The 13,935-nt window shown below is 43.5% G+C and overlaps 1 protein-coding gene across 1 annotated transcript in view; it reads left to right on the top strand.

The window, feature by feature from the left end:
* EXOC4 (exocyst complex component 4) overlaps positions 1 to 13,293 on the top strand; it is a 408,882-nt gene extending 395,589 nt beyond the window's left edge. The window contains exon 18 of the mRNA XM_049813739.1: positions 11,885 to 13,293. Coding sequence (XP_049669696.1) covers positions 11,885 to 12,122 — 238 coding nt within the window. The 3' untranslated portion in view covers positions 12,123 to 13,293. The remainder of the gene's footprint in view (positions 1 to 11,884) is intronic.
* The last annotated feature ends 642 nt before the right edge of the window (positions 13,294 to 13,935 follow it).

The following is a 13,935-nucleotide window of genomic DNA, read 5'->3' as shown; positions in this document are numbered from 1 at the left end:
TCTCAACTGCAAACCAGCCTTTTGAGAAAACAGAGAAGTTCCATACATGGTGTCTCTGAAGTGCTCTGGGATGTACAAATAGGAATTGAAAGAGGAGGTTAATAAATTAATACAAAAACTACAGGTTCAGTTCTCACAGCAGAGTTCTTTTGATAGTCTGGAGGTTTTGTACAGTTAGAAGATGCGTTTCTGGAAGGAAATTAAAATAGCAGTTCAGAGCAATTTATCTGCTTTTGACGGCCATGGACTACTCCATCAGTTTAGGAGCAGTGCTGGGATTCTCTTCTCGCTCTATAGGGACCAACTTTGTTTCCAAGGAGCCGCTGTCGCACTGCAGTGGAGTCTGTCTGGGGTTTGCAGCCTGTACGTAAGGAGTGGTGAGCAAAGGGATTCATCTCCGAGATCCTACATCAGTAAGACAAGCAGACCTGTTTTTTCCACGCAGTGGAGAATGGAGATGGAAACCACATCTATAGCTGTGGGTCTTATCCTGCACTGATGTTGCCTTGATAAAGTTTTCGTTTTAAATGCTAGGAGTTTATGCTGTCTGGCAAAAAAATATTGTAGTGCAGATCTGTTGGCTCAAAAAGTTGAGATCATTGGAGCTAAAATTTCACCAGGAATCGCCAGAAGAGGCCACAGTTGTACTGCACACAGCAGTGTTGGTGCTTGCTCTGGCACAGGTGAATGCTCTTTCAGGAGCGGTATTTTTCAAAAGGAGCAATTAAAAGTGGCCTTCTTGCTTTGCCTACTACAACAATACCTTAGAGAGGCAATGGCTTCCCTCTGTAAATATGTCTTTTGCCCTAGGTACGGTAGAGAGGGAGAAGCAATTTCAGCCAAAAATACTGCCGCAAATGAGTAGCAGCTGGCCATAAATACCTCTAGCCTGCACATCTGAAGGTTTCTAAGCATCAGGAGAAGTACTGAGAACTGACATATTAAGCGTGATGAAATGTTCATCTGGCCAGTGGCCAACACAGAAAGCATGGAGAAGGGTGCTGAAGCTCTTAAGCATTAACTCCTTCATCCAGGAGACCCAGAGTTCCATGTTGATGTCTCCTCCTTTCAGCAGCCATCTAAAAATTTGGCATTGAATCCATCCTGGCTGCCTGATTTATAATAAACAACCTCCACAGGGCACTTCAACCCAATATAACTATCTATTTTAGTGTAGGATTAATTGACTTTGCCACATTTCTTCTCCATTCATAGGCAGGAGATCATGGCAGTCACTTCCCTTGAGGTCTTGGTGGTGGTGGTGACTGATGATGATGAGCCAGTGGGTAGGGTTTGAGGCTTTTTTGCACCATTTTGTTTTCCTCCTGGTTTGGATAGCTCTGTGCGCAGTGTTGAGCAAGCGGGGTCTGTAGGTGACTTACCCCAATCTCAGTAGTTTCTACGCTGGAGCAAGGTAATGATGCTGGACGGTGCTACCAGGAGAAGAAACAAGAGTGCCATGAGGCAAGTGAATCCAATAAAGGTCTCTTCCATGAGAAACAACACCATGTTCAACGAAAAAATGAGAACAAACCAAATTTCGTACCAGCATGTCCACAGAAAATCTCGGTTCCCTAATTTCTGAAGCCACGGCAGCATTCAAACCAAATGAACAAAGGTAGCCGGAAGAAAACATCGACTGGAGTTTCCAAGAATTTGGGGCTGTTTGTCTGACTCCAGCAAGTGGTTCAAACCTCCTTTGAAGCACCGAGGCCCGACCACGACCTACTGCAGGCAGACTTTGCCTTGGTGGACCTTGTAATTTCCTACCGCAGTTCACATGTTGCAGCCTGCTCTGCCCGCTAGCAAGCAGATCCCGTCAGATGCGCCCTTCGCCCATCGGTAGCTACCAAACACTCCCGGTTTTATTAAAAATCAGCAAACTTGCACCACTGAGCATCTCCCCGATTACAGCGTCGGGTTTTTGTATCCAGTTCCAAGCCACTTGATCCTAAATAATGCTGGGGGGGTTTTACCACAGTAATTGTTGTTCCCAAAGGGTAGCTAAAATTGTATTATTTTTTGCTGACTGGAGCAATCTTTGCAGTACTTTCCATCGAACTGCTGACTCTGTCTTCTTTCGGGCTACATTCATTTCCACGTTTCCTCTCGTTTATGCATGAGGCAAGGGGAAAAATTGCTTAATATTCTTTATAAACTGGCATATGGTATAGATAATTTTTTCTTTTTACTATATGCAGTAAAAATGCAAATGTGTGTGGCTTATTTGCAAATGCTGGCATTAATAACTGATATTTAAACAGGCCAGATTAGCACTTTTACTGATCTATTAAAAAGATTTTTTCCAATCATTTGCACACTCAAAATCAATTTTAATACAACATGTAAATTGAATTTAATTTTTTTGTATAAAATTGCATTTATCTGCTTGAACCATTAAATTTACTATTTAATATGTACTTTCCAGCTCACTTGGTTAGAATTTCATTGCTCTTTATCTGTATAAATTTAATTAGCCTTGATATCATCAGTATATTATAGAACTAATTAAAGATTTAGATAAGTGCTGAGGGTGCTTATTTAATACCCTATAAAGTTACATTTGGAGAGCAAGAATTTCCATCTTTCATTATATCAGCCAGTATGGAGCTGCAAGGAGTGTCTCAGGCATTGTTTTTGAAAAATTATTTAATGGGGTTTAATGGATTTATCCCGACTTCGAAAAGCCATGTAATTACTGTGTATCATTGCACAGCGCGAGGGTGGTTGGAGTTGTTCGGGGAATGGTTTTTAAACGTTCCGTGCACGTGTTCCCCTCCGCGATGACGCCGCCTGATGCCCAGAGATCCCCATGGACCACGTGTTCCCAGCGGGGCAGCATCCTCCGAGTCACGAGTGGCAAACCATGGGAGGAAGGGAAAAGGAAATATTAATAAGAAAGTCGTAGATAAGGTACAGCCTCGTAGGTATCAGGATGAAAAGGAGGAGAGTGAAAAGGAGACATCTTTTGGAAGAGTAGTTATGTTCTGCACATATCTTACCCTTTCCTTTGCTAATTAGCTGGCATTTTACAGGTGATTTATCGTCTGTTTTTTACAAAAAGGTTTACAGTAGCGAGAAAACCAAGTACTTCAGTGACACAAAGCTGCACGTACCACCCAAAGGTGTTGGCTGGGGTTTTTTTTTTCCAAAACTAGCCATTAAAACAAAGCTGCTTAATCTGTATAGAAGGCAGCGCGTAGGTGAGCTGATTTGTATTTACTGGTTCACACGCTGTCTGTGTGGTTTACGTTTTAAAAGGGAAAATAATGGGATTTTGTAATTTGGTTGCCTTTAATTAGAAGATTGTACTTACACCCTTTTGAATAAATAGACCTGCTTTTCTTGCCTGGCGATCAGAGTTCTGTGCACTGCAGTCCCAAAAGCAGGTACGGTACCGATCAAGGTGTGAGGGCGTCCCGTCTCTGATACTGTTTTCTACCTTGAATAAATGACTTAATTTTTATCTCAGTTCTTCCAGATGTAAAACAACAACAAAAAAAAGGCTAATACTATCCTTACGTCACAGCCCTGATTATTTATTAAGAGCTGTGATTTGCAGAGCTACCGCAGGAGTGCGAAGCACCATTTTTATATTATAAATTCACTTTTATTTCTTCCTCTTGTGTTTTGTTTTCTTTCGCAAACCATTTCACATCTCGGGTGTTGGCACATTTTATCTTTTTAAGTGCTTTTTACGTTCTTGACACTCTCCTGCTGTAGTAACACAGCGCAGAGTCATCTGTGCCTTCTGCCCCAAATTGTGCCGCGTGTTGCCATGTGTGGGGATGGGGCATCTGCCTTCGGGTTTCCGAGACACTGTGAATGAGATATAGGCTCTGGTGCACCTAGAGAAGATGTAGACCGTAGCGGCACGCAGACATTTTTGGCCTAATTTTAGGTTCCCTCTGCAGTCCGTGGAGACAACTAGGTACCACAGTTCATCTCACCCCAGGCAGACATGAGGGGTGTCCATTTCTTGGTGTGGTTTGTAAGAGGAGCTGAGGTTGACTAGGGCAGCAAAAAGACCTCTGATGTGGACGTCTAAAGCTGTGTGAATTGCCCTAAAGCACTTTGGGTTCTTCTGGAGGCAGAGAATGGGCATTACTATTGTTGTCCGCAGAACTGCTCCAGGTTAATTAAAAAGCAAGAAAGAAATCTTTAAGAAATGGTGATCAGGATATTTATTCCCCTGTGGAATAGTGTCCTGAGGTTAATTATATTCTCTTGTACGTCTTAGGGCTGTAACTGCACAGAGGACTTGAAGGATGCAGGTTAAGATGAGCAGCCGTTAGAGAGTGGATATATGACGTAGCAGATACCTTCCATCACTAATTTCTAGTTTGTTATCATAAGCTCCCAAGATGGAAGAATAACCAGCGTCCGCACTTGCAGACTCTTGTTTTAAAATGCTGATCACTGACGCATGTATGCAAACATCGTTGCAGTCTTCATGAGGTGTAGAAATTACAGTAATTGCTGGTATTTCAAGTTTTCAGGGCTTGCTTTGCCAAATCCTGCATGCTAGAGCTCATCTCTTCTGCCCCATCTCCAGCGCCCTGTAACCATCAGTTCTGTCCTTACCTTTTTCCCTTTCCCACCTCCAATGTCTCATGCTCCATAGACAGAAAAGCCCCTTGGGCTTCTCTCCTCGGTCAAGCCAGTCCTGAAAATCCATTTCTTGTGCATTACATGAACTGAAGTTACCTCATTTCTTGCTGTATTTTCCCTTTGTGCACTCACCCGCCTCCCCCATATATTTAAATCTCATGGTTCCACCAAGGTCTGCATGTATCAGAATTGAGTGACTTTATAACTGCAGCTTTGGTCTTTTTTTCCTCTTCACTTGCATGCTCATTGTTCTGTCTTGTGGTTTATCATAGAAACATAGAATGGTTTGCGTTGGAAGGGACCTTTAAAGGTCATCTAGTCCAACCCCCTGCAATGAGCAGGGACATCTTCAACTCAATCAGGTTGCTCAGAGCCCCGTCCAACCTGACCTTGAGTGTTTCCAGGGATGGAGCATCGACCACCTCTCCGGGCAACCTGGGCCAGTGTTTCACCACCCTCATTGTAAGAAATTTCTTCCTTATGTCTAGTCTGAATCTACCCTCTTTTAGTCTTTGTCTAGATTTAGTCTGCAAGTCCTTCATACTTAACATTTTTTACTTTCTTGTTGGAGTACATAAGATATTTTGGGGGCTATAAATTAGGGTGCTTCCTAATCCCCAAAAAGGGAGGGAGATAAGGTACAGAAGTTTTTGTTGTTGTTCCCTTTGGGTAAGTCGGCACCCAGATCTGAGTTCTTGCCTTGTGAATCCATTTCTGTCTGTAGTACTACAGAGTAGGCACCCAGCTATATAATGAAGGAATAATTAAAGTGAGGTAAGTTCCTTTATTCTGAAACATCACAGTATTTGTCTGAAGGTCCTTCTCTTAAGAAGAGATCAAGTCATTCTCAGGGAAATCAGAATTTCATTTTGAATTCACCTGGCCATCTTTTGAAAAACTTTTTTGTGTGCAGGCCTTGGGTTATAGGTTAACATTAGCATTTAAATGGAGAACGTTATTAATAGCCCTCAGAGGAGCTTGTCTCATCCTGATTGCCTTTCCAGAGATTTTCTCTAAATGAGAAAGCTTCTTAATTTTTTTTTTCTTTCTCCAAGAATAGAGTTCAAGAGACCCATCTTTTTTGAGATAGATATATAGAGATAGATATATATATATATACTCAAAATGCATCCTTGCAAAATGGGTTCATTGTTGGCAACTTGATGTTTTGTTTTAAAACTGCTATTTAAAAAACAACAAACTGTTTTCTGTGTCAGTTGGCTTCTTCAGTTTTGGTTTGCCCATGGGATGTTTTTTCTTGCACCCGGGAACCATTTCCACCAGTGATATTTAACCTTCCCTATCTGCTCTTAGTACAAAGGTGTTCTTCGTATGATGGTAGATCTTCCCGGGCCAATTCCAGCCTGCTAAAGTGAGCAGAAAGAGTACAGTTGTATTTGGGCTTTGGATTAGGCATTATTTGCTCTAAGGTATGTGTTTGTCCTAAAAAAATGCCCAAAGAATTCAAGGGTTAGTCCAGAAACTTTGAACCCAATCCCATTGCTAATAGTCAGAGGAACAGGTCACAGATGTCTAGGTTGGTTGACTCGCCAGGATGTGAAATAATCACATGAAGGAGCATTGTAAGGATGGATTTTATTTTCTAAAAAAGAACAAATCTTTGTCATACAAGCCATCAAAACTAGTTCATCATCCTGTATGAGCCAGATAGTAAGGACTTTGGACGCCTTAGACAGTCCATCACTCCTCGCTCCCCCCAGCTATGGCCATCAGCACTGAAGCTGAACGTAAGTGGAGAATTTGGCCAGGTTATTTACCATCCTAAAGAGCTAAAGGCTCGGAGCCAGATGAATGTTTCCTTCCCCTTATAAAACAGCCGTTGTTGATATTTCCATGGCAAATCGGGAGAGATGCTCTTTAAGAACCTGTACCACATTTATATGTATAAAACCTGTTGCATCAGATCAACTCAACAAGTCTCATCTATGCTTTTCAGCATAATACAAATAAATAATAACTATGCTAGTAAGCATACAAACAAAAAGATTTCCCTGATGAGGTGAGTCACCCAGGTCACTTTGTTCCCATCAGCCGCATTCCTGAGTTCGTACTCAGGAGAGTAAAGATTCGTGAGTTCAGCTTTGATCTGTTCTCTTCTTACCCCAAATATCTCACTGCTGAGCACTGGGAGGCTCTTACTGCCCAGGCTGATGATCTGTGTTGGGTAAATCAGCTTAGGTGAGCTTAGCTGTGCTCACACAGAAGCTGGCTGAAGGCTTGGGAAGCTAAATTTGCTTTTGGGTTAGGTATGCTAATCTGCTATTATTATTTATTAACCTATTTGTCAGATGATAGAATCAGCTTTTGATAAATATTAATTCTTCTCTCTGGTTTTAAATCTCAACTTTAAAAAAACAAAGCAGTTTGCTAGCATTTCACTGAATAGAGATTTCCCTCACCTGTCGTCCATTTATTTCCCCCATCCCTTACTAACTTGCTTTTCTCAACCTCCTCTTGATAATCAGAAGAGCATTTATAATGGCAGGGACAAATACACTTCTGAAAGTAAAATGAAGAGCCTAAATAAAAAATCACAGAACAAGAGGCTCATCCTACTCACTCTTTCATATTTCATTATTTGATAACATCAGAAGATGAGTCCATCAGAGCTGCTTGGGCAAAGGCAAACAGGAGTGTGTCTGATCAATATTTATTAATACTTTCAAAGACAAGGGAGGCAAAGTTGAGCAGACTTCATAATGGAGTGAATAATTACTCATGCAAATAGGGTTTGGCCGAAGGCAATGCCATGCCAAAGCAGCAGTTTTTTAATTGCACCCAATTAAAAATGCATACCTTTCGCTCACTCGTACTGTCTCGCTTGCTCTCTTTTTTATTTTGTAGGAAATTTTTAATTAAAAAATAATCTGATCCTGAAAAGGGTGACAGATGAATCCTGTGTTTATTAGGTGCAGAATTCTTCAGCAATCCAGGATTTGGGACAGGCTAGAAAGGAAGGCAGCTGTAAGGACATGGGATAAAGATGGGCTTGCAATCCTGAGCTTGTCCAGTGATCGGTCTGACCTGCAGAAAGAGCAGCTTCAGTTCTTGCTCTTTCTTCTTTTAAGGTGCTCTGTCACCTCGGGAAGGCCATGAGTCCTGTGCTTTGGAGCAAAGACTTGCCATCTCTCAGAGAGATCGCCCCATCCAAGATATCCTCTCTGTCATTTTGTTGAAAACCCAGCCAGAGCTGGCAAAGGTAAAAATCTCATTTCACATCTGCTCAGCATAAATTCCCTGATGGTGATCAATGTTTCCTAAATCTAAGTGTTTACCTCGGCAATCTTACTGGTTTTTTCCTACACATTGTGTGTATAACTGTATTTGAGATATTGCCAGGACCCTCAAAGTTAACCTTATATTAGATTTCTGACTGTATATTGAAGCATCTTGACAAATACTCAAATATTCTAAAGCATTGAGGCTAACAGCAGCTTCTGGGCACTTGGTGAATGGAGCCGTGCATCAAGGTGCCAGAAGGATGCTGCAGAGCCGACTGGTAGTTAGCTGCCATTCCAATTTGGGATCTTAGTTTCTGCAAGGTCCCAGATACGACTATTTAATTATGCCAAGTTCAAGCATAAACATTACAGGAGCAATTATAGCTAAAGCAGGGAGCTGAAATTACAATTCATCCTTAGACCTCTGACCCACAGGGCTTTATCAACCCCTGCCTGTAACTAGATGTCCCTTTAACTGCTTTAGCCGAAGAATGAGCTTTGCTTTTCTGGCTGTGAGAGAGTTTACAGTAGTGCCGGTGTTATCAAGGAGGATGAGTGTGAGCCTCTGCTGTGCCTCTGTCGCCTGCCACTGCATTGCTGCTTCTGGAACTGCATGAGATATGCTATTTTTTGTTTCTTACGTGTCTACCTGCAAGAGGAGCCAAGATTTAAAGAATATCCATCAGCACGGCAGGAGGTGGATTGGACACACAGGCCTTGCTGTGATGTGCTCCTGAGCCAAGCCTTGTTTTTCCGTACGGAGACGTTCGCAGGGAGTTCTCCGTGCGTGTCTCGGGAGAGTGCTGGGGCTTTGTCGGTATGCTGGGATTACAGTGTTAGCGTCGTTAGCAATTAGACTGCTAAATCTATTCCCATGATTGGAGATGAGCTTTGTTTTAGTCTTCCTCTCCCTGAATCCAATACTGAGAAATACGCTCCCAAGGTTTTGTGGCTTCTGCTGTTGATGTTTTATCAAAAGCTAAGATCCGATGCTGTGGCTCTGCAGGGGAGCAGATCAGCCTTGCAAAATGCTGCTTGTCTGAGCCACGTAGGTATTTTCAATCCCTGTGTCAACCAGTGGCCCCGTTCAGCACTATCGGCACGACAGTCTGAGTGAACAAGTACACATTGAGGGGAATATAGCATTAAATCGTATCACGTCACATGGTGGCACAGTAGCTTCTGGGGGACCACCAACTGTGCCATTGGGTTCCCCGTCATAGACACGGGAACTGAAATTAGTAGCTGATGCAGGGTGACTCGGCGTTACCCAAAGCTGATAAGTTTGTAGCTTGTAGAGATTACCCAAATGCCTTCTGCAAATAGCAGCCGATACAGGGATGTTCAAGGTCTTCCCCATCCTCACCTATCCACCCACCTTTTGAGCTGCACAAACATCCTCTTTTATCTTGTAGTAAGTCTGGGGGATTTGCGGTTCCACTACCAAGCCTGTTCTCAAGTGGCTGGAATGGTTTCCCTTTCTTTTCTAAGGGAAATATTCTCATTGAGACAGTTGTCTGCCCCATTTACCCCCTGCTTCTAAGGGCACAGTGTGTCCTTGTAGCAGAGCCCACCTCAAAGTCCCCTCAGGCAGTCTGTGATGCTGGTGAACCTGTCCTCCGTCAGCTCCAGGAGTTTCATAGCCTGTATCTCAAATTTGTGGAGCCGAACAACTTGATTGTTTTTTCAGCTTATTCATCCCCAGAAGCTATTTTTTATTTGTGTCTTGTGCCTTCTACATGTATCCTCTCCAGCTCACTCACACTCTCTTCTTTTGACCACACAACCCAAATCCTGCCAGTCCTTTTCTCTGGATCGATGATTTTGGAGTCCTCTTCCTCTTGCAGAGAGCCCTTTCACCCACCTGATCTCAGCTGGCCCCTGACAGCAGTTGTGTTGGCGCAGACTTAGAACCGCAGGAGCAAATTCTCAGGTCACAGCAGCAGGCGATGTCTTCAAAGAGACAGAGGAGGTAAAAATGCAGAGCTCTGAATCCCAGTAGCCTGGCCACGCTAGCGGGTGAGGCCTGAGACACTCCAAACGTGTCATTTTGCTACAGCTGCTTACAGTCATTGCTGCAGTGATTTGCAGTCTGGCAGCATGCTGGATGCTGTCCGCAAAGGCACAGCTAAGCCGGACCTGAGAGCCTGCAAAGTAAAGAACAAGAGAAATTTAATATACAGCTTCGCCATGTTTGCCCTGATTGCTGTTTTAATTGCATTCAAAGAGGAGAGAAAGGGAGGGAGGTGATAAACTTTTCCTGGAGCCCCGGCTCTTGGGTTTTAAATAATTTATTCCACCACGGCCTAAGGATTAGACCACAGCCTGCCCCTGTCCTCCTGCAGAAGTGTGGAGGAGTCATGCAGGGACCTCTTCTTCAGCTTGCTCCAGCCTGTTTCTGCCTTGCCTTGCTCTTCAGCCAAAGAAGTGCTGGGTATTTGGCTGAAACAAATCCTTGCTGCCATGCAGGCAGACAGGGATCTCTTCACTTCTTCCCTGAGCTTTTCAGATCCTTGGTTCTTAACAAGGGTATATACCATCTGTAACGAAGCTATAAAGTTAACCAGTTCCTCTAGAAGAGGGGTTACCTTCCATCTATGCACCACTTTTTTTTGGTTTTGATAGCCCCAAACAGTCCTAAACCCATAGCCAAGCTTTATCGCTTGCTGGAGCTTGCTGCAGTGAAGTCATGTATATGAGAACCTTCCCCTTATCCTTGACCTTGAAGGGTCTGCCCACAATTGGGAACCCCTTTGCCTACAGGAGCTTCGTAAAGCCTTATATTTTCACAGCTCCCTCTAGACAGGATGCTTTATCTTGGTGATATCTAGACCGCAGACCCCTGACACCAGACCTTACCCCTTGGTACAGATGGGGAAACTGAGGCACAGAGCGTAGCTCTGTGAATTGCAAAGGCCTTGCCAGGAATTCACAAAAGTACTATATAAAGGGCACCAGAGTCCTGATTCCCCTTCTGCTGCATGACCTCTAGGCAGTGCTTTCCAAGAGTCACACACTTCTCCTGGTTTCAAACCTTAATCGGTTTGTGCTATAAAGGAAGGAAAGAAAGAAAAAGTCTCAAAGGACCCCAGCAGCTCTCACTAGTTTTACCTCTTCCAGCTGGCTTGTGAAGTTGGGACAAATAATCCAGTCCCACATCCAGTCCCAGCCCATTTTTTTCTGCTGCGGTTGGATTGGCAGCTGTCAGAATTGCCCTGCTGTTTCCCTGACCCATGACACATTTCCCCTTCCAGTCAGTACTTGCTTAAATTCCCTTCCTTGGAAATCATTCTTTCACTAATGCCACTTTACATTAATTTAAACCAGCCTGCACTGCAGCCTCTATATTATGCCTTCTTTTCAGATGATCTTTTACTTATTAAAAGAGGCACCTCAGCTCCTGGCTCAAATTTTATTTTGCATTATTTAATATTTTTTCTCTCAAACTCTGTGTCTCAGTAGCATTGGAGGTCTCTGGAGTTTTGGGCTTGGAGCTCTTCCCATGCTCCACATTAGCATCTCTCTGCAAGAGGGCTTCATTACAGACAAAAACTCCTCTTCCTCTACCGCTGTGATTCCTTTCCTTTCCAGAAGGCTCCTGTTCTTGGAGGCTGAGTGACTAGATATACATCTGTACATCACCATGTATATATATCTATATGCACCTGTATTTATATACTGCTTTCTGCGTGCTGGATACCAAACAGTGACATCTCGTCTGACGGTAACTACTAGCAAAGAGGAGCCCTCAGTTCCCCATAGTTTGTGTTTTAGCTGAGTATGGAAGAGTGTGGGGAGCGGATTTGTGAGCTTTGCTTCCCTGTGCATGTACATACCCACTTGGCATCTCCTGATGTTCAGTAGGAATATGTTTGCGGTCTCTTTGTACAGCACCTGACGCAGCCTTCTCTGCTTGTGGCACTGCTGAATAAAAGTAACAGTTGATGGTATTCTACAGAAATAAAGGTCTGGAGCACCAAGTATCAGTATTCACCAGAGTGGGATTTTTTTGTTGTTTGCTTGCTTTTCAGGCAGTATTACGAGATGCTCTACAACACAGCAGATGAGCTCTTAAACCTCGTGGTGGATCAAGGGGTGAAGTACACAGAGCTGGAATACATCTATGCCCTGAACTTACTGCACCGGAGCCAGACGGGTGTGGGAGACCAAACCACCCAGAACATGAGGTTGCAGCGGTTGAAGGAGATCATTTGTGAGCAGGCTGCTATCAAACAGGCCACCAAGGACAAGAAAATCACCACCGTGTAATCTGCTCTGTCACTCATATTAACTGAGCAGCAGGGGCTGTCCGGTTGCAGGTCCAAGCCTCTGGGTTCCCGTTATAATCAAAGGCAAAAGCGCGTATCTTCTGGGTGGCATTGTACTAGTGAGAAGGGAAATGCCATTTGAGATTTGGGTTTGGGGTTGTTTTGGGGGGTTTGATGTGCAATCAAGTAATGCTTCCTTAACGTGTTCTCCCAAGAGTGATTGCACAGCAGGAGCAGGCATCCTGGTGGAGATTTGGGTGGGATATTTGGCTTTGCTCTTATTGCTGCTGCTTTGCCTTGAGATGTAAGGCAAGCTGCTATCTCTGGTGGGGTGGGAAAAGAGATTTCACACTGGGTTAGGTCAGAGTCTTCAGTGGAAGTTCATACCTAAAGTAAACCACACTAAAGTAAACAAACAGTACCATGACAGTCGAGCACAGACCTGTTGGTCACATGTGGGATCTTGATGGTTCTGAAGCCGTTCCAACAGCGTTGCTGCATGGAGCCTGTTTCAGCTCTGCCAGTACTATTCTCCATGACATTTGTAGATGCATTAAGTTTTCTGCTGTTTCCACTGCAAAGAGATGTAGTTGCTTATTCCTTTAGATAGTGATAAGCCAGTTCTCATAGTGGGAGGTAACATGGGACCATTTGTTTCCACTTCTACTTTTTCATTATCACAGAGCCATATGGCATCAGTTTCTACAGCGCATACTGCACTGGATGATGGTAGAAGTAGGAGAAAATTGCCAATATAAGGTAATAGCACAACTTAATTCTCTTTTTCTGACTATATCTTTTGAGTCTTCACAGCTCAAAAGATATTTTGTAATTGTCATTTGATGTACTGGAAGGACACACAGGCTTACGTACCTCAGCACTCATGATCTGCAAGGGCAGGAGGAGGGCAGATCCCAGCTCTGCAGTCTGAGGCGTGCTCAGGTTACCGTTTCTGCCCTGCCTTGACCATATGAAGCCACCTGGTAAAAGGTTCCTTATTCACTGAGGCTGAGGAGTTTATACCATCCCTCCAAACCCAGAATACACTCCACTTGTATTTGTGAAATTGTCAACCCAGATGGGTTTCTCATGCTGAGATAGGTTCTCTCTGAGCTGTGTAGCTGCTTGTGTGTCAGTCTTGAAACTGCAAAATTAAAAGATGCTTAAGACTCCTCAAAGGCTCTAGTGCTTTGTCTTTTAAGAAATCTTATTTTTGTGGTATTTGAAAGATTCCCTTCCAGGTCGGAATTCATATGCTGTGCTCCAGGGTTACATCAATGTGGAAGTGGTCTTCTGAATCATTCAGTCTAATCCCCAGTTACCATGGGCCAGCTGGACAAGAAGCTTCTCAACCTCCATGTTAAAAGGAGAACCGGTAGTTCTAGTTCTTAGGAATCTTCTTCTGGTTTCTATTCTCATTTTATTCATGAGCCCAGTTTTTCTTACGCTGATATTGGCCATTAACTACAAGAGTTCTTTCCTTTCCTTGATGAATTTGCATGAGTGAGGGTGGAGAACACCATCATGGTAACACGTATGTATGATGATATGGAGGGGTCTTTCTGGGGGAACACATGAGATCCGTATCCACCTGCTCAAACATTGAGATGTGCTGCAGTGGAGAGACAGGAAAGCAGGCTATTCTGTATCCAGACTTTGGAGGAAGGTAAAGAAGCTGCTTGGTACATACAAGACAGATTTCAGACTCTTTGAGGTACAGAAGTGATGGGTGAGGAGTTGTAAATTCAGACTGGGCTGCTGTGGCCTAATGTCAGACTATTTTTGATTCCTTTCGTCTTTAATTGCTTAATAAT

The sequence above is a fragment of the Accipiter gentilis genome, chromosome 11 (genome assembly GCF_929443795.1).
Source record: "Accipiter gentilis chromosome 11, bAccGen1.1, whole genome shotgun sequence".
NCBI lineage: Eukaryota > Metazoa > Chordata > Aves > Accipitriformes > Accipitridae > Astur > Astur gentilis.
This window is presented reverse-complemented; position numbering and strand designations above follow the sequence as displayed.